This window comes from Oncorhynchus keta, chromosome 26 (assembly GCF_023373465.1).
Source record: "Oncorhynchus keta strain PuntledgeMale-10-30-2019 chromosome 26, Oket_V2, whole genome shotgun sequence".
Lineage (NCBI taxonomy): Eukaryota > Metazoa > Chordata > Actinopteri > Salmoniformes > Salmonidae > Oncorhynchus > Oncorhynchus keta.
Genome location: NC_068446.1, coordinates 28,663,890 through 28,691,835, shown reverse-complemented (window position 1 = coordinate 28,691,835; position 27,946 = coordinate 28,663,890). Strand labels below are relative to the sequence as shown.

Below are 27,946 nucleotides of genomic sequence, written 5' to 3'. Positions count from 1 at the left end.
CTTTTACTGTCCATTCACTATATCGTTCTCACTTCCCCTCCCTTTCTCAACAGTGGTTTACCACACCTTGTTCCCATGGCAATGTGGAGCTCAGTCAATCTTAATATCTGATACCTGTTGGAGAGTGCATGAAAGTCCTGACTAACCGGTTCTGCCTGCTGAGACAAAAGATTGACTGACTTACAGAAAGTTGGATAGGGAGAGGAGTGACAAATACCTGTTGTGCCATTAATTTCACACCAAAAACACTTTTAGAATGATTCATATGTCTATTGACACTGTAATTATACGTAAGAAATGTTCGTTAGAAATAGGAAAATGATGAGTAACCTACTCCAGCAAAGTCTGAAAGTATTTATTCTAGGCTATGTGCCCGAGGGACTTCTCAATTTGGTGTTCTCAACTGACTGATAGTGTTTCATCAAACTACATACTCTGCATATTCTACGGAGCCCGTAGACCTATTCACGGATCTGCTTACTTGTTTTAGATGAAAAGCTATTGAAACCTGGAAATAGTCTGTCATGCTTCAACGGAAAATTCATGCAAGTTCAAATAAATATATTAGAGACACGGGAAGAATGGATCGGGCACAACGAAAGTCTTGTGTAGGCCTATTTGCTTTACAAGGCGTGTGACACATTGAAGGTAAATCGTTTTGATTAAAACATATGACTTATTTGTTTTTAATAACTTCCATGTTTGTTCGTGACAAGAATTGTCATAGGGTTTCTAACGGGAAAGTTAATTGTGATTTAACGACCATGATAAAAAAAAGGCAATAAAAAGTAGAGTAAAATCAATCTGTGTCTGATGATTGAGACTCATTTGTGTTTCAATAGTATGAAGAAGCAGTTTGAGAAACATTATGCAATGATTACGTTTCTGATTCTGAGGGAAAAAACACCACTCACAATTTCCTAGTGCGCAGGTGAACGAATATATTCGGTGCACATGTCTGCCAACTTTATTGGGTTTAGCCTGAGAAATATAGTATGCCTATTTATAAACACCTCTATTTATCTACCTATTTTAGTGAGTTTGACATGGCGTGCTGGCAATGGTGCCGTCGGACCTGCGTTTGTTTCCTGGACAATGAAGAGAGGCAGACTATTGCTATTGACAAGGAGATTCAGAGCATTCTCCGAAAGCAGAAGAAGAGAGAACGCAAAGAAATCAAAGTTCTTTTACTCGGTTAGTATCTTCTGTCTTCCTTTCTATGGACTTGAAATCTATTATGTTTATTATATGCCACAGAACGGCCATTGCTCACCAGTATCATTGCTGTCATCACAAAATGTGAAGTTTTTATTCCTTCACTCTTTGGTCTAAGAACGTATTATTGTTGAATAAGGACAGACAAAATTAACATGAAGTTGAAGCCTTCTTTTCACCCATTTAAACCCATGATGAGAACAGCCAAATTAGGCATTTAACTACAAAAACAAACAAAACAAACAATGTTTTGAGAAAGAATGTATTATATTAGATAGCCTACCGAGGACACCAGGAATGGGAGTACAAAATCCATTTAGTGGGTAGGAATACATGAGGTGTACACTTAGAACTAGATTTAATCAGATTAAGTGTTAACCTGTGATAGAAGACACCTGCCTAGCTGATGTTTTCAGGAAGGTCACTCAGGTGAATACTGACTTGTATCACACAAGTCAGTATTAGACAACCATCCATGTCTGAGGATGTCTGGAGATGACTTGGGAACCGGCCACAAGAGGCAACAGTGAGCAGTGTTACCTTCAAGTTGGCTTTGGTTTTGCTAGGGCGTAAATGTTGTATGTTCCAATTCAGCAATAGAAAGTTGTTTTAAACTATTTGAGTTGTAGGCCTATCCCCAACCTTAACCCTTACCTTAACCATTCTGAGTCAATGCCTAACCTTAAGAATTCTGAGTTAATGCCTAAACTTAAGAATTCGGAGTTAATGCCTAAATGTAACTTTGGAACGATACAGAGAAGTAACCAAACACTTCGAAATTTGAAGTTTGGAACATCTTCGAAAATCTTACATTTGAGAAACATTCTTCTTACCAAACCACATGACCTTTGTTTTTGAGGTGTTCAGAACAATGTTAAGGGTAGAGAAAGCTTGTTGGACACTAAGGAAGCTTTGTTGTAGAGCATTTAACACAAAATCCGGGGAGGGACCAGCTGAGTATAAGACTGTGTCATCTGCATATAAATGGATGAGAGAGCATCCTACTGCCTGAGCTATGTTGTTGATGTAAATTGAAAAGAGTGTGGGGCCTAGGATCGAGCCTTGGGGTACTCCCTTGTTGACAGGCAGTGGCTGAGACAGCAGATCTTCTGACTTTATACATTGCACTCCTTTAGAGAGGTAGTTAGTAAACAAGGCCAAATACCCCTCAGAGACACCAATACTCCTTAGCTGGCCCACAAGAATGGAATGGTCTACTGTATCAAAAGCTTTGACCATGTCAATAAAAATAGCACCACAGTATTGCTTAGAATCAAGGGCAGTAGTGACATCATTGAGGACCTTTAAGGTTGCAGTGACACATCCATAACCTGAGCGGAAACAGATTGCATACCAGAGAGAATACTATAGACATGAAGAAAGCCAGTCAGTTGTTTATTGGCAAGTTTTTCCAACACTTTTGATAAAGAGGGCAAAATAGAAATAGGCCTATAACAGTTAGGATCAGCTTGATCTCCCCTTTTAAATTAAGGATGAACCATGGCTGCCTTCCAGGCAATGGGAACCTCCACAGAAAGGAGAGATAGGCTTGGCGATGATAGGGGCAGCAACCTTAAAAAAGAATAGGTCTAAACCATCTGACCCAGATGTTTTTTGGAGTCAAGTTTAAGGAGCTCCTTCAGCACCTCGGACTCAGTGACTGCCTGCAGGGAGAAACTTTGTAGCGGGGCAGGGGAAAAACTGTCATACTCGTCGCCAAACCCACTGGCTACAGGTTATCTACAAGTCTCTGCTAGGTAAAGCCCCGCCTTATCTCAGCTCACTGGTCACCATAGCAGCACCCACTCGTAGCACGCACTCCACTAGGTATATCTCACTGGTCACCCCCAAAGCCAATTCCTCATTTGGTCGTCTTTACTTCCAGTTCTCTGCTGCCCATGACTGGAACAAATTGCAAAAATCTCTGAAGCTGGAGACTCGCATCTCCCTCACTAGCTTTAAGCACCAGCTGTCAGAGCAGCTTACAGATCACTGCACCTGTACATAGCCCATCTGTAAACAGCCCATCTACCTACCTACCTCATCCCTGTACTGGTATTTATTTATTTTGCTCCTTTGCACCCCAGTATCTCTACCTGCACATTCATCCTCTGCCGATCTATCATTCCAGTGTTTAATTGCTATATTGTAATTACTACGCCACCATGGCCTATTTATTTCCTTATCTTACCTTATTTGCACTCGCTGTATATAGACTTTTTGTTTTCTTTTGTTCTATTGTATTATTGACTGTATGTTTTGTTTATTCCATGTGGAACTCTGTGTTGTTGTATGTGTCGAATTGCTACGCTCTATCTTGGCCAGGTCGCAGTTGTAAATGAGAACTTGTTCTCAACTAGCCTACCTGGTTAAATAAAGGTGACATAAATACATTTTTAAAAAGTGGAAAAGAGGTAAAGCATCAGGAATAGTAGCATTAGAAGGGTAGGAGATGAGGAAATGTTGGACGGGCAAGGAGGCATGGCTGAGTCAAATAGGAATCCTGACTTAATGAAGTGGTGATTAAAGAGCTCAGCCATGTGCTTCTTGTCAGTAACAACCACATCATCAACAATAAAGGACATGGGCAGGTGTCTTCTTGGGGTTAGACCCACAAAGAGAGAACTGCTCCTTAAAGTAAATAACTTTGGCCTTCCGGATAGCCTGAGTGCACTTATTTCTCATTTGCCTGAACGATAGCCAGTTAGCCTGAGTTTGCGTGTGCCGAGCCTTTCGCCAAATGCAATTCTTGAGGTGGAGTAACTGCAAGATCACGGTCTAACCAGGGGCTGAACCTGTTTTTAATTCTCATTTTATTTATGGGGGCGTGTTTGTTAACAATACCACTGAATATATATATATATTTTAAAGGTCCAAGCGTCCTCGACAGAGGGAATCAAGCTAATTCTATACCATTTTACAGAGGCAAGTTTATGAAGGCAGGCTTGCTCATTAAAGTTTTTTAGCAAGCGTCTATGACAAATCAGGACAGGTCGTTTCACTGAGCAGCCATTACGAACACAGGCTGTAAAACAGTGATCACTAAGGTCATTGCAGAAACCTATCAGGATTATTTGTGAGGATAACATAGGCTGCATGAGATTTCCATAGACATTAAAATCCGGGGGATTTCTCATAATGCGAATCGGCGTAGCCAATGGCAAATGTCCCCTTTAAATATAATAATGAATAGATATTCCCCAGCAAACCAGGAACATTCCCAGAATTCCTATTATATTCAAGTTATCTAACATTAAGATTATAACATCCCAAAAAACATTCAGAGAATTCAGAGAATGTTTTTGATCAAATCTATTTATTTATCAAAAATGTTTTATATGAAATATCCTTGGAATGTTATTGTAACATTCACAAAAATGTTGTAACAACCACCACAGAACATTCCACAAAAGGGAGATCTTTTGTTGTTGTTGTATAAAACATCTGCCTGATGTTGCAAGAACGTTCCTATAACACATTTAATCTGTTCATTAAATGTTCCCAGAATGTGTCATTAGGTTGTGAAAACAGTCTGGTAGGAACACTGGTAACATCACAAAAGATGTGTTACCAAAACGTTGAGAAACAGACGCCTCACAAATCAAATCAAAAATCAAATCAAATGTTATTTGTCACATACACATGGTTAGCAGATGTTAATGCGAGTGTAGCGAAATGCTTGTGCTTCTAGTTCCGACCATGCAGTAATAACCAACAAGTAATCTAACTAACAATAAGGGGATAAAGAATATGTACATAAGGATATATGAATGAGTGATGGTACAGGGCAGCATACAGTAGATGGTATCGAGTACAGTATATACATATGAGATGAGTATGTAGACAAAGTAAACAAAGTGGCATAGTTAAAGTGGCTAGTGATACATGTATTACATAAGGATGCAGTCGATGATATAGAGTACAATATATACGTATGCATATGAGATGAATAATGTAGGGTAAGTAACATTATATAAGGTAGCATTGTTTAAAGTGGCTAGTGATATATTTACATAATTTCCCATCAATTCCCATTATTAAAGTGGCTGGAGTTGGGTCAGTGTCAATGACAGTGTGTTGGCAGCAGCCACTCAATGTCAGTGGTGGCTGTTTAACAGTCTGATGGCCTTGAGATAGAAGCTGTTTTTCAGTCTCTCGGTCCCAGCTTTTATGCACCTGTACTGACCTCGCCTTCTGGATGATAGCGGGGTGAACAGGCAGTGGCTCTGGTGGTTGATGTCCTTGATGATCTTTATGGCCTTCCTGTAACATCGGGTGGTGTAGGTGTCCTGGAGGGCAGGTAGTTTGCCCCCGGTGATGCGTTGTGCAGACCTCACTGCCCTCTGGAGAGCCTTATGGTTGAGGGTAGAGCAGTTGCCGTACCAGGCGGTGATACAGCCCGCCAGGATGCTCTCACAAGTCCTCAACTGGCAGCTTCATTAAATAGCACCCGCAAAACACCAGTCTCAACGCCAACAATGAAGAGGCGACGCCGGGATGCTGGCCTTCTAGGCAGAGTTCCTCTGTTCAGTGTCTGTGTTATTTTGCCCATCTTAATCTTTCATTTTTATTGGCCAGTCTGAGATATGGCTTTTTATTTGCAACTCTGCCTTGAAGGCCAGCATTCTGGAGTCGCCTCTTCACTGTTGCCATTGAGATGGTTGTTTTGTGGGTACTATTTAATGAAGCTGCCAGTTTTGCTGTTTTTTTAGTTTATTTTACATTTATTTAACTATGCAAGTCAGTTAAGAACAAATTCTTATTTTCAATGACAGCCTAGGAACAGTAGGTTAACTGCCTTGTTCAGGGGCAGAACGGCAAATGTTTTACCTTATCAGCTCTGGGATTCAATCTTGCAACCTTTCGGTTACTAGTCTGCTCTAACCACTAGGCTACCTGCATTGAGACAGGTGTTTTGCGGGTACTATTTCATGAAGCTGCCAGTTGAGGACTTTTGAGGTGTCTGTTTCTAAAACTAGACACTGATGTACTTGTCCTTTTGCTCAGTTGTGCACCGGGGCCTCCCACTCCTCTTTCTATTCTGGTTAGGGCCCGTTTGCGCTGTTCTGTGAAGGGAGTAGTACACAGCGTTGTACGAGATCTTCAGTTTCTTGGCAATTTCTCACATAGAATAGCCTTCATTTCTCAGAACAAGAATAGACTGACGAGTTTCAGAAGAAAGTTATTTGTTTCTGGCCATTTTGAGCCTGTAATTGAACCCACAAATGCTGAAGCTCCAGATACTCAACTAGTCTAAAGAAGGCCAGTTTTATTGCTTCTTTAATCAGAACATCAGTTTTCAGCTGTGCTAACATAATTGCAAAAGGGGTTTCTGAAGATCAATTAGCCTTTTGAGATGATAAACGTGGATTAGCTAATACAATGTGCTATTGGAACACAGGAGTGATGGATGCTGATAAAGGAGCCTCTGTACGCCTATGAAGATAATCCCTAAAAAAAATCTGCTGTTTCCAGCAGATGTTTCCAGCTACAATAGTCAATTACAACAATAGTCATTTACAACATTACCAATGTAATGATACATCTTATGTTATTTTAATGGACAAAAAAGGTGCTTTTCATTTAAAAACAAGGACATTTCTAAGTAGCCTTTGAAAGGGTAGTGCAATTAGTTTGTGGGAACAGTGTGGCTACATTAACATTCTGTGTTTAGGTTCCCAAAACACAAAATATGCTCAGTTGTGATGACATTCATACAATGTTTAAGTTATGTTACACAGGACATTGCCTTTAATGTTGTAAGAATGAAATAGGTCAGTTTTTATGATGTTCATTGCATAGTTGTTTTAGGTTTAACATAATATTCCATTGATGTTCACACAATATTAATTTGACCTTGTATTGGATGTCCTCAGAACATTTCAAGAACATTTAGAAAATGTAATATTTAAGTTTTACTTAATATTACCACAACATGACAATCATCCCCATTATGTTTCTCTCCAAATGTAATGGCAATATGCATTTGAGGACTGTGTTGTAGGTGATATAGAGACACAATGCATTTTAATTTCATTCACAGGACATTTTAACAGCATTTAATCATACAAACACAACCATGTTTTATGTTGATAATCTGCACATATAGGGTTTGAACCTGCAATGTTTGGATCCTATGCCCGGTCTTTTATCCTTTCCACCACCAGGGAATCTCTCTTTCTGTCTATTTTGTCAGTATATACAGTACATTATGAAAGTATTCAGAGCCCTCGACTTTTTCCACAGTTACGGCCTTGTTCGAAAATGTATTAAATTGTTTTTTTCCTCGTCAATCTACACACAATACCCCATAATGACAAAGTAAAGCAGGTTTATATAAATGTTTTTTTTTAATAAACAAAGAAAAAACTGAAATATCACGTATACACAAGTATTCAGACCCTTTACTCTGTACTTTGTTGAAGCACCTTTGGCAGCGATTACAGCCTCGAGCATTTTTTGGTATGATGCTACAAGCTTTGCACACCTGAATTTGGGGAGTTTCTTCCATTCTTCTCTGCAGATCCTCTCAAGCTCTGTCAGGTTAGATGGGGAACGTTGCTGCACAGCTATTTTCAGGTCTCTCCAGAGATGTTCAATTGGTTTCAAGTCCGGGCTCTGGCTGGGCCACTCAAGGGCATTCAGAGACATGTCCTGAAGTCAGTCCTATGTTGTCTTGGCTGTGAGCTTAGGGTCGTTGTCCTTTTGGAAGATGAACCTTCACCCTAGTCTGAGGTCCTGAGCGCTCTGGAGCAGGTTATCATCACGGAAAACGCTGTTCTATGCTCTGTTCATCTTTCCTTCAGCCTGACTAGTCTCCCAGTCCTTGCTGTTGAAAAACATCTCTACAGCATAATGTTGCCACCACCATGCTTCACCGTAGGGATGGTGTCAAGTTTCCTCCAGAAGCGACGCTAGGCATTCAGGCCAAAGAGTGCAATCTTGGTTTTAATCAGACCAGAGAATCGTGTTTCTCATGGTCTGAGAGTCCTTTAGGTGCCTTTTGGCAAACTCCAAGCGGGCTGTTGTGCCTTTTACTGAGGAATGTCTTCCGTATGGCCACTCTATCATAAAGGCCTGATTGGTGGAGTGCTGCAGAGATGGTTGTACTTCTGGAAGGTTCTCCCATCTCCACAGAGGAACTCTGGAGCTCTGTCAGAGTGTCCATCCGATTCTTGGTCACCCCCCCCCTTCCCCTCACCTCCGATTGCTCAGTTTGGCCGGGCGGCCAGCTCTTGGAAGAGTCTTAGTGGTTCCAAACTTCTTCCATTTAAGAATGATGGAGGACACTGTGTTTTGGGGGACCTTCAATGCTGCAGAGATGTTTTGGAACCCTTCCCCAGATCTGTGCTGACACAATTCTGCCTCAGAGCTCTACTGACAATTCCTTCGATCACATGGCTCGGTTTTTGCTCAGACATGCACTGTCAACTGTGGGACCGTATATAGACAGGTGTGTGCCTTTCCAAACCATGTCCAATCAATTTAATTTATCACTGGTGGATTCCAATCAAATTGTAGAAGCATCTCAAGGATGATCAATGGAAACAGGATGCACCTGAGATCAATTTCGAGTCTCATAGCAAAGGGTCTGAATACTTATGTAAATACAGTATATGTTTTACATTTATAATACATTTGCTGGAAAAAAAAGGTTTTGCTTCATCATTATGGGGTACTGTGTGTAGATTGATGAGAAGAAACATGTATTTAATCCACGTTAGAATAAGTCTGTAACATAACAACATTTGGAAAAAGTCAACCTGTCTGAATACTTTCCGAATGGCAGTATGGTCAATCAGGAATTCCATGCTTCCTTTTTAGCCTTAGACAGAGTAACTAACCCAGGGAAATACTGGCAACAAAATCCTCTTTTTATGCTGCGTACTTCTGGGCCCATATTTACAAGGTATCTTGTAAATTAGTACTAATCTAGGATCTCTTTTGCTATTTAGATCCTGGAAAATGAGACAGGAGGGACCATATCAAGCATTGCAATTTCAGTTTAATCCAATGTAATGTAACAAATATTATAGTTAAATAGTCAAATAGTCAAATACAGTGGGTCAAAAAAGTATTTAGTCAGCCACCAATTGTGCAGGTTCTCCCACTTAAAAAGATGACAGAGGCCTGTAATTTTCATCATAGGTACACTTCAACTATGACAGACTCATAAATGAACTCATAAAAACAGCAGCTCATAGCTGTATTCATTGACAGTCTCTCATACATACTGGTTCCCGATCCTGCGCAAAAGAGAGAAGAGAGTGGTGTTTTGTTAAGACCGTGACTGTTTCTTTTTCCAGTTTAAAATGTCTTAAAAACTTCTGGAGCTGGACGTAGGGCGGGGGTAGCAGGAAAGAGACTGGGGCTCGCAGGTCGACTGGGATCAGCCTCAGAGTCCTGAGGTAAGATCCCAGCCAGAACCGTGCGAGGGCCTGAGTCTTGTTGTTGACCGGGGAGGTGGCAAGAGTCAGATGTAATGCTGTGTAGCGGCTGCCCAGGAACAAGTAGAGGTCAGGCAAGCCATCGGACCTGGGCTTCTTGACCACCTCCCTCCTCAGCCTCTCCCACTTGCCTCCCCACAGGAAGTAGAAAAGCATCCGCTCCAGGTCTAAAATACTCCTTCGAGGGGGGATAAAAACAGAACTGATTAATAAAAGCACAGGTAAAATCACAGCTTTAATGATTAAAACCTTGCCCTCAAAATTCAGCTGTTGTAGTCCCCAAAATCCCAGTCTCTGTCTTACTGTCCCCAGGATTCCGCTCCAGTTACCGCTCCCTCCCCCCCTCCGGTCAAACTTTACCCCCCGTACCCTTATGTCCGTCAGTTTAACTGTCAGAGGTAGTCTGGTCAAGTCTGGGTCTGCCCACGGTCCAAAGAATTGGGCCTCTGTCTTGTCTCTGTTCAGTCTCGCCCCAGAGGCTCGTCCGTACCAGTCAGTCCTGTCCAGAGTCCTGTCGACGGATAAAAGGTTGGTACATAAAATGTTGACATCGTCCATGTAAAAGACGCACTTGGCGGTCATCCCCCCACTCCCCGGGATACCCACCCCACTGATCCCTTGGTCCCTTCTCGTGACCATTGCTCTAGAAAGTTGAGTGAAGTTAAATCTCGTCCTCTGTGGGCTGATATTTCTGCGTGTGGGGCCTGGTATAATGGTATGATAACAGGTGCCATTCTGGTTTCTACCAGAGGCGGTGCCTCCTCTTGACAACGCTTCGCTCCAACGCTTCACTTAATTTAGTTTTCAATTTGCATAAAGTAGAGCAGAGCTCAACTTTTTGTACTGCTCCACTAGCAGGGTTCTCGCCGCTCATCTTCCCACAATCCCCCGTACATTTCTCTGTGTGCCTTAATTTGAAAATGAATGGGGGTGGAACTTCTGCTGAATTTGTTGTTTGACCTGAAAAGGGCCTCCGCTTGTCAACTCTTCGCTGCAAAAGACTGGCCGCTTCGAGGGCATAGGTCTGAATGTATTCTAGTAAGTATACATTTTGAAAATGAAAAAAAGAAACAATGTACCATATATTAGCTGCTAGCTAGCATAGGACGGCCACTCTGTGTGGGTTAATGAGCTGCTAGCTAGCATAGGAAGGCCACTCTGTGTGGGTTAATGAGCTGCTAGCTAGCTCGCCAACTGTACATACTGTATAGCTAGCTAAGTGAAATATCATCAGCTAGCTAAATTCCTATTAGCTTGTTATCTTGATGTAGGCCTATTTATCACTGTAAATTAAAAACACATGCTCCAAATACATTTGTAGATAACAACAGCAATGGAAGAGGGTGAAAGGATTTGCTGCTCCAGCTGTCAGAAAGACAGAAGACTACTAGTGCACTCTGAAAGTATTCAGACCCCTTTGTTTTTTCCACATTTTGTTACGTTACAGCCTTATTCTAAAATGGATTAAATAAATAAAAACATTTTTTTTTTTTGCAAATTGCTTTAAAAAAACAACAACTTATTTACATAAGTATTCAGACCCTTTGCTATGAGACTCGAAAATTGAGCTCAGGTGCATCCTGTTTCATTTGATCATCCTTGAGATGTTTCTACAACTTGATTGGAGTCTACCTGTGGTAAATTCAATTGATTGGACATGATTTGGAAAGTCACACACCTGTCTATATAAGGTCCCACAGTTGACAGTGCATGTCAGAGCCAAAACCAAGCGGTGAGGTCAAAGGAACTGTCAGTTGAGCTCCGAGACAGGATTGTGTCGAGGCACAGATCTGGGGAAAGGTACCAAAACATTGAAGGTTCCCAAGAACACAGTGGCCTCCATCATTTTTAAATGGAAGAAGTTTGGAACCACCAAGACTCTTCCTAGAGCTGGCCGCCCAGCCAAACTGAACAATCGGGTTTGAAGGGCCTTGGTCAGGGAGGTGACAAAGAACCCGATGGTCACTCTGACTGAGCTCCAGAGTTCCTCTGTGGAGATGGGACACCCTTCCAGAAGGACAACCATCTCTGCTGCACTCCACCAATCAAGCTTTAATGGTGGTGTGGCCAGATGGAAGCCACTTTTTAGTAAAAGGCACATGACAGCCCACTTGGAGTTTGCCAAAAGGCACTTGAAGGACTCTCAGACCATGAGAAACAAGATTCTCTGGTCTGATAAAACCAAGATTGAACTCTTTGGCCTGATGAAAACCTGCTTCAGAGCGCTCTGGACCTCAGACTGGGGCGAAGGATCACCTTTTCAACAGGACAACTACCCTAAGCACACAGCCAAGACAACACAGGAATGGCTTTGGGACAAGTCTCTGAATGTCCTTGAGTGGCCCAGCCAGAACCCAGACTTGAACCTGATCGAACATCTCTGCAGGGACCTGAAAATAGCTGTGCGTTGAGGCTCCCCATCCAACCTGACAGAGTTTGAGAGGATCTGCAGAGAAGAATGGGAGAAACTCCCCAAATACAGGTGTGCCAAGCTTGTTGCGTCAGACCCAAGAAGACTCGAGGCTGTAATCGCTGCCAAAGGTGCTTCAACAAAGTATCGAGTAAAGGGTCTGAATACTAATGTAAATGTGATATTTCAGTTTTTTATTTTTATACATTTACAAACATTCTAAAAACCTGTTTTTTCTTTGTCATTATGGGGTATTATGTGTAGATTGATGAGGAAAAAAACAATTTAATACATTTTTAAATAAGGCCGTAATGTAACAAAATGTGGAAAAAGTCAAGGGGTCTGAATACTTTCCGAATGCACTGTATATGGAAGGTCATTTTGAGGGGGGACATTATGAAAAGCTTCTCCAGTTCTAGTCCATAGAGAGGAAAAATATGAAGACAGTGAGATAATAGCAACATACTAGTCATGGTTGTCTTGCTAATTGTAATATAATGAATCCTGTTTCTTATTTATGTTTTCTGTACTCAGATATGGCGAGCTTTGAAAGTCTGTCCTCAGATGAAGTGGTCCCAATGGATGTCCCAAGAGACTGCTGGCACATTCTTGTATGCCATGGGTTGTATGTGTACTTATGTTAGCAAAGGTTGTATACAACAATACAGTTAAAATTCACACACAATGTAGGCTTCAAACCTATTACAACTGGAGCAGACCAATCCTGCTCCTGGAGTTATGCTGGGTGTGCAGGCATCTGTTCAAGCCCAGTAGTAACACACCTGATACAACTTATCGAACCTAAAGAGTTGATACAAATGTGTATTATTGCTGGGCTGGAATAGAAGTCTGCTCACCAGGTAGATCAGGGTGTGGAGCAAGGTTGGCCACCTCTGGTATGGACTAGTCTTTTTTCAACTGAAAGTATGCTTTAGTAATAATAGCCTACTTACTAAGATGTCTAACATGTACGAACAAGTTAACATGTCATTTCAAAATGTACAAATAAACTGAGTTGATTCATTCATTGTTGATTCATTGAAGTAAAGTTTTTAAACTTGTTTAATTTGTTAACTTAAAACTGTTATTCAAGATGAACTAGTGTCAATGTTGATTAATCACAGATCACAATTCTGCAATAAAAAAGGGTGAAGGGGATCTGTCTTTAATTTGTCTGTGTTTCTGTGTTGCTTTTTCAAATTAGCATGAGCTTTTTGTACAGTTGAGAGCTTTCCAATCTGTTTTAATTGATTGTCACTCTGTCTCAGGAAAACAGCCATGTGAACCCATTTTGCAGCTTATTATATTGGCATGCATCACCAATGCAGCCATAGGCCTGCAGTATAATAACATTAGTGGCCTTATGGGCATGTGCAATGCGCCCTTGTCATTGTACATCTGAAGCAGAGAATAGCTAAACTCACACATTGTTTTAGGTACTAGTCTGGGTAATATTGCATTGAGAGACTGTCCATAGATGCCACATATCAAGTTTCTTGCAAGTGTTTTTCACAAAATGCGGAAAGTCCATCATTCCGGACCTTATGGGTCCCTGAGGCAAATCTGTTCTTTGTAAGTAGAAGGACCTATGTACCCGAATTTCATGACTTTAGTTTAAACGTTACCTTTCAAATGTTGCATTTTCAATTACTTGTTATAGAGCCACCATCTAGCCAATCAATGTAATTTTGTAAATGCCAGATCTCTATGGCAAGACGGATCATTCACCCAAGTTTTGTCAAAATCGGGCCAGTGCTATCTTGAGATATCACATGTGATGAAAGTACGAACATACTAGCGGACAGAGACAGATCCACAGTCCCTTCCCAATTTTATCATGGGGGACAATGCTACCAGTAGATAATATATATATATATAACCATAAGCCAGATTTCGTACATAATTTTTCTGACATATGAAATAGTTTAGTGCAAATCCAACCCTTGTATTCTAGGTACAGTACTGTACATGAAAAAAAGGAGCTGACTGGGCAAAAATAAAAATAATAGGGCGTGGGAAGCATTGTTCTACCGTGTTTATTTGCTGAGAATTATTTTTGGATACAGTGACAAAATCAGAAGGTCAATGGGATGGAGGAGGATTGCAGAGGTTGTTGGTGTTGATGAAGAGAGATTTGCACAACAATGTTTGCAAATCAAAGCCACAATATCCTTTACCCAAAGTACACATTCAAATCAAATCAAATGTATTTATATAGCCCTTCGTACATCAGCTGTTATCTCAAAGTGCTGTACAGAAACCCAGCCTACAACCCCAAACCCCAAACAGCAAGCAATGCAGGTGTTGAAGCACGCTGGCTAGGAAAAACTCCCTAGAAAGGCCAAAACCTTGGAAGAAACCTAGAGAGGAACCAGGCTATGAGGGGTGGCCAGACCTCTTCTGGCTCTGCCGGGTGGAGATTATAACAGAACATGGCCAAGATGTTCAAATGTTCATAAATGACCAGCATGGTCAAATAATAATAATCACAGTAGTTGTCGAGGGTGCAGCAAGTCAGCACCTCAGGAGTAAATGTCAGTTGGCTTTTCATAGCTTATCATTGAAAGTATCTCTACCACACCTGCTGTCTCTAGAGAGTTGAAAACAGCAGGTCTGGGACAGGTAGCACGTCCGGTGAACAGGTCAGGATTCCATAGCCATAGGCAGAACAGTTGAAACTGGAGCAGCAGCACGACCAGGTGGACTGGGGACAGCAAGGAGTCATCATGCCAGGTAATCCTGAGGCATGGTCCTAGGGCTCAGCTCCTCCGAGAGAGAGAAAGAAAGAGAGAAAGAGAGAGTGTACTTAAATTCACACAGGACAATGGATAAGACAGGAGAAATACTCCAGATATAACAGACTGACCCTGACCCTAACTACTGCAGCATAAATACTGGAGGCTGAGACAGGAGGGGTCAGGAGACACTGTGTCCCCATCGATGATACCCCCGGACAGGGCCAAACAGGAAGGATATAACCCCACCCACTTTGCCAAAGCACAGCCCCCACACCACTAGAGGGATATCTTCAACCACCAACTTACCATCCTGAGACAAGGCCGAGTATAGCCCACAAAGATCTCCGCCACGGCACAACCCAAGGGGGGGCGCCAACCCAGACAGGAAGATCACATCAGTGACTCAACCCACTCAAGTGACGCACCCCTCCTAGGGACGGCATGAAAGAGCACCAGTAAGCCAGTGACTCAGCCCCTGTAATAGGGTTAGAGGCAGAGAATCTCAGTGGAAAGAGGGGAACCGGCCAGGCAGAGACAGCAAGGGCGGTTTGTTGCTCCAGAGCCTTTCCGTTCACCTTCACACTCCTGGGCCAGACTACACTCCATCATATGACCCACTGAAGAGATAAGTCTTCAGTAAAGACTTAAAGGTTGAGACCAAGTTTGCGTCTCTCACATGGGTAGGCAGACCATCCCATAAAAATGGAGCTCTATGGGAGAAAGCCCTGCCTCCAGCTGTTTGCTTTGTCTAGGGATAATTAGGAGGCCTGCGTCTTTTGACCGTAGCGTACGTGTAGGTATGTACGGCAGGACCAAATCAGAGAGATAAGTAGGAGCAAGCCCATGTAATGCTTTGTAGGTGAGCACTTTGTAGGCTAACACTGGAATATGATCAAATTTTTGGTTCTAGTCAGGATTTTAGCAGCCGTATTTAGCACTAACTGAGGTTTATTTAGTTTCTAATTTTTGCAATGTTACGTAGATGGAAAAAACCTGTCCTTGAAACAGTCTTGATATGTTAATCAAAAGAGAGATCAGGGTCCAGAGTAACACCGAGGTCCTTCACAGTTTTATTTGAGACGACTGTGCAACTATTAAGATTAATTGTCAGATTCAACAGAAGATCTCTTTGTTCCTTGGGACCTAGAACAAGCATCTCTGTTTTGTCCGAGTTTAAAAGTAGAAAGTTTGCAGCCATCCACTTCCATCTGAAACACAGGCTTCTATCGAGGGCAATTTTGGGGCTTCACCTTGTTTCATTGAAATGTACAGCTGTGTGTCATCTGCATAGCAGTGAAAGTTAACATTATGTTTTCGAATGACATCCCCAAGACGTAAAATATATAGTGAAAACAATAGTGGTCCTAAAACGGAACCTTGAGGAACACCGAAATTTACAGTTGATTTGTCAGAGGACAAACCATTCACAGAGACAAACTGTGAATGGTTTCCGACAGATAAGATCTAAACCAGGCCAGAACTTGTCCGTGTAGACCAATTTGGTTTTCCAATCTCTCCAAAAGAATGTTGTGATCGATGGTATCAAAAGCAGCACTAAGGTCTAGGAGCACGAGGACAGATGCAGAGCCTCGGTCTGATGCCATTAAAAGGTAATTTACCACCTTCACAAGTGCAGTATCAGTGCTATGATGGGGTCTAAAACCAGACTGAAGCATTATAATGCATTCATGTGCATTATACATGTAGGCCTATGTATTTTATAGGAAATGAGCTATAATAATCAACGTCATGACACAGGTATAATGAAAGAGCTAAAATAAGCTAAAATATGAGGATCATAATGTTAAGATACCATAATCCAATTGGTAACATATTACATGGGAAATTAAAGTGTTTAATTTACAATGTTATAATGTGTGTTACTGGTGAATTCTACACTTTGGTGGGCAAATTTCACAATTTAATTTAATCAACACATTTACAAATGGTGGCTTTGATCACAGTTTTGAAGTTTAGGTTTAGTTCATAGCTAGCTAGCAGCACAAGCAAACGTTGTGCAAATCTCTCTTCGCCCACCATCAACACCAACAATCTCTGCAATCCTCCATGCCGTTGACCTTCTGATTTTGTCTGTGTATTCTAACAAATTTACATCATATAGAATTGGAAAACCAGACACAAAGATGATTGGCTTTCCTCAATATATTTTTTTGGTTTTGCTTGTCTGGAACAAATGACAAGTTAAACTACAGTATGTTTCATGAACGGAAGATTTTAAAGCAAACATCTGCTTCTCACTTGATTAGTTAACGGCAGTGGTGGCCGCGTAACATTTGCATAAGTTGAGCAGAGCTTAACCTTTTCAACTGATCCAGTAGCAGCATTCTCACACCTTCCTGTAACGCTCGTCGTTGGAATGAGTTGAGGACCAAAGCGCAGCGTGGTGAGGGTTCATCATATATTTATTAAACAGAGAACACTAAACAAAATAACAAAGGAGAACGAAACGAAACAGTTCTGTAAGGTGACATACACATAACAGAAAACAATCACCCACACCACACAGGTGGGAAAAGGCTACCTAAGTATGGTTCTCAATCAGAGACAACGATAGACATCTGCTTCTGATTGAGAACCATAGCAGGCCAAACACAAAACCACAACATAGAAAAAAGAACATAGATTACCCACCCAACTCACGCCCTGACCATACTAAAACAAAGAGATAACAAAAGAACTAAGGTCAGAACGTGACACTTCCCCGCACCTTTCTCTGTGTGCACTTGTTGAACATGAATGATGCCACATCTGGTGAACTTCCTGTGTAACGGTGTGCTTTAGGAACCATGTAGACGTCTCCGAGCACCAAAAAATGATGTCCCCCCCACTTCTAAACCTAAGTTGCATCCCTGGAGTTCTATACACATAATACTCTGTCAAAGAAAAACTCAACCATTTGAAGAAAGGGGAATAAAAGGTGAAGAACTAGAGAGATTATTAAATGTTATTACATTTATTTATTAGCCTGCACATAAACCCAGCATTTTGACCTGAAGCCTTTGCAAAGGACGCTTTGGACAGGATTTATTTATTCGAACCTTAGTAGCCTGCACATTAACCCAACATTTGACCTGAATCCTTTGCAAAGGGTACTTTGGACAGGACAAGTCAGATATGGAATATGTTCTCAAGTGTAATAACTGTATCATAACCAATTAATTAGGCTACAATAAACTACCATTCTGACTTGACGGTGGCCTACAGCTGTAAAAATTCACGAAATCTTTAGTTTATGGTTAACTATGCATTCCTCTTAGGCGTTTCCCTGAGGGCTGTTTCCTCTCATTGCAGGTTTGTCACTCAGCCTGGTCTCATAGACTAGACGTAACATAGTAAATGTAAATGTTATGTCTACCTGTGAGTCCAGGTTAAATCACTAGGCAGATGGCTGGTATCGCTTGAGTGAGGTTTTGAATGTTGTAATTATGGCTCTGACTCTCTTCAGTGTATCAACAACTTATTTTAACATTGCATTGTTTAATCATCTTCTGAGAAGTGGACATATTCTTTTCCTCTCTGACTGTCCACTGGGCTATGTATCCTCAGGCACGGGGGAGAGTGGGAAAACCACCTTCATCAGACAGATGAGGATCATCCATGGAAGAGGCTTCTCTGAGGAGGAAAGACGGGACTTCGCCAAGCTCATCTACCAGAACATCTTCACAGCTGTGAAGGCTATGACCCGGGCCATGATCACCCTCAGACTGCCCTATGCCTACCCAGAGAATGAGGTCAGGGTCTGGTTACATACTGTTCAATCAAACTGGCCTAACCATGAGTGAAAGGCACCCTCTCTAGCATCTATCTATCTGCCCTCAGATGTATGACAGGTGGGTGCAGGATGTGGATGTCTCTGTCACCCAGCTGGACAGAGGCAATGTGGATGCCATCCGCCGTCTCTGGGCCGACCCAGGCCTCCGGGTCTGCTACAGCCGCCGCAGCGAGTACCAGCTGTTGGACTCCACAGAGTAGTGAGTACCACCAGTATCTCTTGGTCTCGCTCTCTGTCTTTTTCTCTCTCTCTGTCTCTCTCGCCGTGGGAGACATTTACTAAGCGTTTGCCCCAGGTGCAATATTTGCTAAGTTTGCTCCTGCTTTTTTCAGTAGAGGCTGAAAAAATATGAAGTAGATGGTTTTTGCTTCCTTGGTAAGATACCTATGTCAATACAAAATGTTATACCTTAATAATTACAATGAATGAAAAAAAATGATTGTTTCATTCACAGAACTGTGTCCCCATTGTACAGCACTGTGCGTTGTACACTGTCCTTATCAACTGCAAAGTACATGATGTCCATTGGAGGGGGCTAATTCTCCACAAATAAATGCACAACCAGATCTCAGCCATGTTAAAAACACATATTCACAAACAGCCATCTTGTCCGGCACCATTTGATTTAATTTTATAAATCAAATCAAATAGCAGAGAGAACAGTCTATGACTTGGGTGGCTGGAGTCTTTGACAATTTTTGTGGCCTTTCTCTGACACCGACTGGTATAGAGGTCCTGGATGGCAGAGAGCTCGGCCCCAGTGATGTACTGAGCCATACTCACCAGCCTCTGTAGCGCCTTTTGGTCTGGTGCCTTGCAGTCCGTTCCAAGCGGTGATGCAGCCAGTCAAGATGCTCTCAATGGTGCAGCTGTAGAACTTTTTGAGGATCTAAGGGCCCATGCCAAATCTTTTCAGCCTTCTGAGGGAGAAGAGACTTTGTTGTGCCTTCTTCATAACGGTGTGGGTGTGTGTGGACCATGTTAATTCCTTAGTGATGTGGACACTGAGGAACTTGAATCTCTCGACCCACTCCACTACAGCCCGATCGATGCCGATGTGGGCGTGCTCGTCCCTCCTGTTCCTGTAGTCCATGATCAGCTCCATTGTCTTGCTGACGTTGAGGGAGAGGTTGTTGTCCTGGCACTATAAAGCCATGTCTCTGACCTCCTCCCTATAGGCTGCCTCATCACCATCAGTGATCAGTTCTACCACGTCGTGTCGTCAGCAAACTTGAAGATGGTGTTGGAGTCGTACGCAGCTACACAGTGTAAGGGTGAACGGGGAGTACAGGAGGGGACTAAGCACAAACCCATGAGGGGCCCCCGTGTTGATGGTCAGAGTGGCGGATGTGTTGTTGCCTACCCTCACTGCCTTGGGGCAGACTGTCAGGAAGTTCAGGATCCAGTTGCAGAGGGAGGTGTTCAGTGTTCAGTCACTGGGTCCTGAGCTTGGTGATGAGCTTGGAGGGAACTATGGAGTTGAATGCTGAGCTCTCGTCAACGAACAGCATTCTTAGATAGGTATTGCTTTTGTCCCGGTGAGTGAGGGCAGTGAGGAGTGTAATACGGACTGCGTCATCTGTGGACACAGTCACAATACAGATCATTTCTCAAAAGTATACTTTTTCACTTTCCACCCATTCTTGAAAGCTACCCAATAGTAAAGTTATTTTCCTTTTAGAATTAATTTACTAACTAAGTTGAAATTGAATAGATTGATACAGACAAAGTCAACAAGTTGATGTCAGAGTAAATGATGCATCACATTACGAGAAAATGAAATAGGCCTAATGTTGGACTGCTATCTGTCCCTACCCGTCACCCTCCTGTCCTCTCTCTCCTTCTCCCTGCTCTCTCAGTATTTACTCAGCTAGCTCTGAGTCATTATAGCAGCATGATAAGAAACATGAACACAGTCAGTCAACATCCAATTAATGACAGGTTGTGTCAACATAAACCATTAAAACAATAATCCCAACACAGTGGTAAGGACTCCATGTGCCTTTTTCTAATTTCCCATCTCAATTCCTTCTGCACGACTGAATTTGTGTTGATTGTTGTTGTATGTAATATACAGTTGATATTACATGTCTCATGTACAGAATGAACTTGCTACTACCATTGTCATTACCATGGGAAAGATAATTGTATCACATTTTTTGTGTTCTCGGTCTTTCTTTGTCTGTTTCTCTCTCTTTTTTGCCCTCTCCCTCTTTCTCTGCTTCTGTCCATTTCAGCTACATGACAAATCTGGACCGCATATCAGCCCCAGACTACATCCCCACTGCTCAGGACGTACTGCGAGTTCGATTCCCCACCACTGGCATCCATGACTACTCCTTCACTGTGGAGAAAATCACACTCAGGTGGCCGCACCCTCACTCATATCACTCAGATTGCTCACCCTGGACTCACCCAGACTTCAAGGGAACTAATAGAACACCAGAGCTGCTGATGAGATTGTGGACTAAGCTATAGGCTATCTTTGATATTGTCTGACTCTACCCTTGGCTGTTTTAGGCACAGTGGAATTACAAGCACATACAATCACAGTTCCCAGAAAACTTGCTGAAAACATACACATTTATTTTTGTGCTTTTGAACATGGCGATGTCATTGTTTTTTATGAAACCTTTGTGTTATTAATATGAAAGGTCCAGCTGTGTTCAGGTGTGGTGTTTTTCACCACCCGTGTTGTGAAAGGTTGGACTGTAATTTGTCTCTGTAATCAGGCAGGCAGGATACAGGGATAGAAATGGTGAGGTATCAATTATGTCCTTTTTTAGAGCCAAACGCTCTATGAGGCTCATTTGCATGGGGACTTGAAAACTGTGAAAAACACATTTGATATGTGACAGAAGGAGAGAGAAGAAATAAGTCTCGGCATACACAGGAGGATATGCCTCTCAGCCTTTCTCACAGTGTTAGCTACACCTCAGACACTTCTAGCTCATTAACAACTCTGACCAGCTGCCTCATTGAGACAAGGCCCCTGCCTTGCGTGGCATCACAAACACCTTATTGATAAAGGTCACGATGGTGTGTGTGTGTGTGTGTGTGTGTGTGTGTGTGTGTGTGTGTGTAAAGAAACTTCAAGATAATATATAATAATATATGCCATTTAGCAGACGCTTTTATCCAAAGCGACTTACAGTCATGTGTGCATACATTCTACGTATGGGTGGTCCCAGGGATCGAACCCACTACCCTGGCGTTACAAGCGCCATGCTCTACCAACTGAGCTACAGAAGGACCAAGATCAGATTAAAACCTCTTGTGTGTGTGTTGAAAGATGCTCTAATAGGTGTTTCTAACTTTCTCCCTCTCTCACTGGGTAGGATTGTGGATGTGGGTGGACAGAAGTCAGAGAGGCGGAAGTGGATCCATTGTTTTCAGGACGTCACATCCCTCATTTTCCTGGCTTCCCTCAGTGAGTACGACCAGGTCCTGGAGGAGAGAGAGACCGATGTGAGTACCTGTCTGTCTTTCTGTCTCTCTGCCTGTCTGATTGTCTCGGCCTGCTTGTCTGTCTTACACACTGGCTGACTGCCTGTCTCTGTCTGCCTATCTGTCTGACTGCCTGCCTGCCTGTCTATCTGTCTGTCTATCTGTTTATCCTCTGTGTTGTCCTTGACCTTCATTTCATAGCATAGTTTGTATTTTGGTCTCAACCAAGTAAACATTGAAACCTCCGTTTTCTATGCAGAGGTTTTTCTGGCCATGGCCAACAGGTTTCAGTGTTGCGTATCAAAACCTGCTGCCATACCACTATCTCTCCAACCCTCCCTCCCTCCCTCCTGACCAAGGCTCACTAAGCCGCTTATCTTTCCTGGACACTTTTGAGACTCTCTCTACATTCATTAACCTCAACTGTGCTCCTGCCCCCATATTCTCTCCTCTCCCCCCCTCTCCCTTCCCTCTCCCCCCTCCCTCCTCTCCCCCCATTAGAACCGTATGGAGGAGAGCTTGGCTCTGTTCTACACCACCATCCACTCCCCCTGGTTCCTCAACACCTCCATCATCCTCTTCCTCAACAAGACAGACATCCTCGCTGATAAGATCCAGGCGTCCGACCTGCAGAAGTACTTCCCAGGGTTCACAGGTAGGTCTACACACACACACACACACACACACACACACACACACACACACACACACACACACACACACACACACACACACACACACCCCCTCCATCAAGGTAAATAGAGGTGTGATGATGGATGTAAACTCATTGAGTCACATCCCTTGGTGTTAGTTTTTCTTTCTCAGAGCGATGGAGTTGTAGCTAACTGCTGCTTCTGGCTGGAATAACAGAGACCTTATGACCCCAACTGGTGGGTTTTTGCATTATAGTTGGACATGTAAAAAAGACTGTAAAACCACCAGCAAATTAGCTCCAAGTGATTTTAGTTTTGTAAATCTGTTCCAAAGTATTCCCATGCGTAATAGAGAGATACTGTATATGGGATTGTGTACATAAGTAAGCAAGGTTTGAAATTATTGTTTTTTTTCCAAATATTATATCTGTTTGGGCTTTTTGCGGCTTTTTTTGGAATTATGTTCCAACCCCTTGACCATCCACTCAAGAATCTAGTTGAAGCCCTGCCTTATGATATTCAAAAAAGTCATTTAGAAAGTCATTTCAAACCTCTTTTGAAAGGGGTTTCATAGGGTGAGTTCTCACATGAATACATAACCATGCTGGCTATAGCAAAACCAGTAAACATAATGTTCTTTAAGTACCAAATCATTGTTTCTTAATGCAGTGATTATTGTTTCAGCAAGGGTTGAATGTGTGATTGATTTCATGTGTATGGTGTGGGTACATAGTTTACTAACGATGTGCCTCCACTGATGTGGAAGGAAGGTTGCCGAGCCTCTCTAGAGCTTCCCCACCACACTTCCACTCCCCCGGCATGTTGCCCATGGCAACTATAAATACCCTGCACTTTGCATCGCCAAGCCATCCCTCCAGGGGGTTTGGGGAGACTTTACTCCTTCCTCCATAAACTCTGAATTGAAGTTTTGTTTATTATCACATACACCGGATAGGTCCAGTGAAATGTGTTGTTTTACAGGGTCAGCCATAGTAGTAGGGCCCCCTGGAGCAAATGAGGTGCCATCAACGGATTTTTCACCTTGTCGGCTTGGGTATTCGAAACCAGAGACCTTTTGGTTATTGGTCCAACACTCTAACCGCTAGGCTACCTGACGCCCTGAGGTTAGGTTCATCCATATTGGCCGTTTGATGTAAAGTTTCTATTTAAACTTTTTGCGCTATAGCGTTGTGATGGTAACATTATGCGATGGTTGCCTTAGAACATATTTAATGATTTTTGTACTTCTGTACAATCTTGGGATTTTATCCTTTGCTTTTCATCTTTGTTTCTATTGGCCTCCAATTTCTCTCTCCCATTTACCCACACCCCCTGACCTCTTTTCTTCTCTCCCCTCTCTTTCTCACCTCCCTCTCCATCTCTATCCTGCCCCTGTCCTCCCCCTCACCCCACACCTGAAGGAAAGCGATGTGACGCTCAGGATGCTATGAAGTATATACAGAAGATGTATAAGCAGCAGACTCACAGCCGGGACAAGGAGAAGAGCAAGACGCTGTACCCCCACTTCACCTGCGCCACCGACACCAACAACATCTGCAATGTATTCAATGCCGTCAAGGACACGGTGCTCCTCAAGGCCCTCAGGGACTATGGGGTGATCTGATGGACCTGGGGGCCCTCCTGCCTGGGGAGCAACACTCAACCAACACTCAGGGCTGAAGAGACTCTCCCCCAATCCATTCCTCGCTCACTTTTCTCCTCTCTCCATCTCAGCGCTGGGGATGGGGATGCTTTCTGGCAAGGATCTAATCATAGTTATTTCCCCCTCTGGTTGTTATTGTATAATGTTGTGTGTAAGGGCTTGGAGATGCAGTGCCCTACCAGTGCTTGAAACTGGACTTGAGATGTCATGAAGTGAGCTTCACGATACTTTAGGATAATTTGGACATAAATGATCAAATTGGTCCCATGACAGATTTGTGCTACAAATGTTGGCATTTGGAAAACGTGCAAGGGAAACAAACCAAAGAATGGATTGCTGTCATACTGTATCTTGTACACAGACTGCTTACAGGGTAAGGGAACTAATGTGTCATTGTGTAATTTGGGTGAAATATCCCTTTAAGAGCAGGAGCTAAGTACAGGGTGAATACTAGCTGACAGGCATGCTGCTGTTAATGCTATTAGGTGGTTGAGGGAGGCCAGTAGAAATGAAAGCCTGGTATCCTGAGCGGTTCAAGTCTTGCTACTGTCTGATACCTCCAAAAAATCAACATAAAAAGAACAGAGTGGAGTTGTGATGTGAATGGTGATAGGCTACAGCCCACGGTAGGGCTTTGATTTGAGCGGTGGAGTTTCCTGATCATCTCTTCGGGCTGTGCCATCAAAGGTTACACAGCAAAACAAGGATTTAATCATTGTATTTATTATTAACATCTCTTTATTTATCGTTGGCTAGTTCTTTTACTCTGGTCCCGATATCCAAATTTATGTTCAGTCGATATTTAGCTCAGTAGGCTTTGGCTGTGCTCAAATTGTTACTAGGTCGGTAGGATTTTATATTGGATTTTATATTGGTGCAATTGAAGCAATATTGTCTCTATACATATGAGTGTAATATCCATCTCAATATGAGTGAGTGGAGCAAGGTGGAGTCTGTCTGATAATACAGGTATTAATATTCTAACCTGTGTGCGTGTGTGTGCGTGTGCGTGTGTGTGTGTGTGTGTGTGTGTGTAAAGAAACTTCAAGATCAGATTAAAACCTCTTCCATTTAATTGAATACAGTAATGACAAATTGACTTAGATCATGTAGTGTAGTATGCATCTATTTGATCAAGATTTCAGAATATTGCTTTGGGACAGTGTGAATAATGTATACAGTATAAGGATTTGACCTGTGTTTTCTAACTTTTGACCGAATAGCTTTTTTGTAAAGGATTTGAGTCTGAATGTGCAACTGTTGTATAGCTATATACGGTATCTTCCCCTGCAGAACTGAACATGAGCCCTGCTGTTGTGAAATATTAATTGTGTTCAGCTTATTTTTATATTAGACAACCTCCTCAATAGCTACAGTAACTGGAGTTGTTGTATATCTTACAGACTTAAACATTGGGAGAACTCTTATTTGGTGAAAATATTTTGTATAGATTTGGCAAGAATTTGGTGGAAATATTTTCAGATTAAAGATATGTTTTGACAAAGATTCTGTTTTTGTGTTTTTCTTCAGACTATGGTACTCATGGGAAATCTAGTGTACTGCTGAATTGCTTGCCATGTTGATATAGCTTCCTATCACTTATGACTCCAAGGAGGAGGGGCTTAGCTTAACCTTCTTTTTTCAAATAGTCATACAGGATCTTTAACCTGCCATGTATCATTTCAATAAACCCCTGTGTGCTTAAGGTGTGGCCCGAGAGAGAACCTGTAAGGACAGGTGTGTGTGTCCACAAACAGACAGCTGGCTTTGGATTTTATATTGGTGCAATTGAAGCAATACGGTTTCTGTACATATGAGTGTAATATCCATCTCAATATGTGTGTATGTATAAGATGGCTCCAGAGAAGAAGGCTGACTGTCACACCCTGACCGTAGAGAGCTTTTTATGTCTCTATTTTGGTTTGGTCAGGGTGTGATTTTGGTGGACATTCTATGTTCCTTTTTCTATGTTTTGTATTTCTTTGTTTTGGCCGGGTATGGTTCTCAATCAGGGACAGCTGACTATCGTTGTCTCTGATTGGGAACCATACTTAGATATAGATCTAGATAGATATAGGTCTGTAGCAGTTTGAGTCAAGAGTGTCTCCTTCTTTGAAGAGGGGGATGACCGCAGCTGCTTTCCAATCTATGGGAATCTCAGACGACATGAAAGAGAGGTTGAACAGGCTGGCAACATTTTCGGTGAATAATTTTAGAAAGAAAAGGGTCCAGATTGTCTAGCCCGGCTGATTTGTAAGGGTCCAGATTTTGCAGCTCTTTCAGAACATCAGCTGACTGGATTTGGGAGAAGGAGAAATGGGGAAGGCTTGGACGAGTTGCTGTGGGGCGTGCAGTGCTGTTTACCGGGGTAGGAGAAGCCAGGTGGAAAGCATGGCCAGCCATAGAAAAATGCTTATTGAAATTGTCAATTGTAGTGGATTTATCGGTGGTGACAGTGTTTCCTATCTTCAGTGCAGTGGGCAGCTGGGAGAAGGTGTTCTTATTCTCCGTGGACTTTAGTGTCCCAGAACTTTTTTGAGTTTGTGTTGCAGGATGCAAATTTCTGCTTGAAAAAGCAAGTCTTGCCTTTTCTAACTGCCTGTGTATATTGGTTTCTAGCTTCCCTGAAAAGTTGCATATCACGGGGGCTGTTCGATGCTAATGCAGAATGCCATAGGATGTTTTTGTGTTGGTTAAGGGCAGTCAGGTCTGGAGAGAACCAAGAGCTATATCTGTTCCTGGTTCTAAATTTCTTAAATGGGGCATGCTTGTTTAAGATGGTGAGGAAGGCTTTTTTTAAATAACCAGGCATCCTCTACTGACGGGATGAGATCAATATCCTTATAGGATACCCTGGCCAGGTCGATTAGAAAGGCCTGATCGCTGAAGTGTTTCAGGGAGCGTTTTACAGTGATGAGTGGAGGTCGTTTGACCGCTGACCCATTACGGATGCAGGCAATGAGGCAGTGATTGCTGAGATCTTGGTTGAAAACAGCAGAGGTGATTTTAGAGGGCAAGTTGGTTAGGATGATATCTATGAGGGTGCCCATGTTTACGGCTTTGGGGTGGTACCTGGTAGGTTAATTGATCATTTGTGTGAGATTGAGGGCATCAAGCTTAGATTGTAGGATGGCTGGGGTGTTAAGCATGTCCCAGTTTAGGTCGCCTAGCAGCATGAGCCCAGAAGATAGATGGGGGGCAATCAGTTCACATATGGTGTCCAGAGCACAGCTGGGGGCAGAGGGTGGTCTATAGCAGGCGGCAATGGTGAGAGACTTGTTTTTAGAGGGGTGGATTTTTAAACTGTTTGGGTACAGACCTGGATAGTAGGACAGAACTCTGCAGGCTATCTCTGCAGTAGATTGCAACACCGCCCCCTTAGGCCGTTCTATCTTGTCTGAAAATGTTGTAGTTAGGATGAAGATTTCAGAATTATTGGTGGTCTTCCTAAACCAAGATTCAGACATGGCTAGAACATCCGGGTTGGCAGAGTGTGCTAAAAGCAGTGAATAAAACAAACTTAGGGAGGAGGCTTCTAATGTTAACATGCGTGAAACCAAGGCTATTGCGGTTACAGAAG

General features: G+C 42.5%; 1 protein-coding gene across 3 annotated transcripts; it reads left to right on the top strand.

Annotated features, from left to right (window-relative positions):
* The first annotated feature begins 178 nt into the window (after positions 1–178).
* On the top strand, positions 179–25,872 carry LOC118371589 (guanine nucleotide-binding protein subunit alpha-11-like). Of its 3 annotated transcripts, XM_052480495.1 has the most exons (9): positions 179–648; positions 1,037–1,194; positions 18,378–18,562; positions 18,651–18,802; positions 20,841–20,969; positions 21,942–22,071; positions 22,552–22,705; positions 23,685–23,827; positions 24,125–24,273. In XM_052480495.1, exons 2-8 carry the CDS (start codon positions 1,047–1,049, stop codon positions 23,807–23,809), a joined length of 1,023 nt encoding a protein of 340 aa, XP_052336455.1. In that variant the 5' UTR covers positions 179–648; positions 1,037–1,046; the 3' UTR covers positions 23,810–23,827; positions 24,125–24,273. The 3 variants fall into 3 exon arrangements, with proteins under 3 accessions (XP_052336455.1, XP_052336452.1, XP_052336454.1); XM_052480492.1 differs by lacking the exon at positions 23,685–23,827 and having other exon boundaries at positions 180–648; positions 24,125–25,872; XM_052480494.1 differs by lacking the exons at positions 179–648; positions 23,685–23,827 and adding an exon at positions 795–931 and having other exon boundaries at positions 24,125–25,872.
* Positions 25,873–27,946: the final 2,074 nt, after the last annotated feature.

What these genes read in the sequence shown, in the direction of transcription:
- LOC118371589 (XM_052480492.1), top strand. Translation starts at nt 1,047, where the DNA reads ATGGCGTGCTGGCAATGGTGCCGTCGGACCTGCGTTTGTTTCCTGGAC. An exon ending in AATCAAAGTTCTTTTACTCG is followed by an intron (nt 1,195 to 18,377) that starts GTTAGTATCTTC and finishes ATGTATCCTCAG; the next exon opens with GCACGGGGGAGAGTGGGAAA. An exon ending in TGGAGGAGAGAGAGACCGAT is followed by an intron (nt 22,072 to 22,551) that starts GTGAGTACCTGT and finishes TCCCCCCATTAG; the next exon opens with AACCGTATGGAGGAGAGCTT.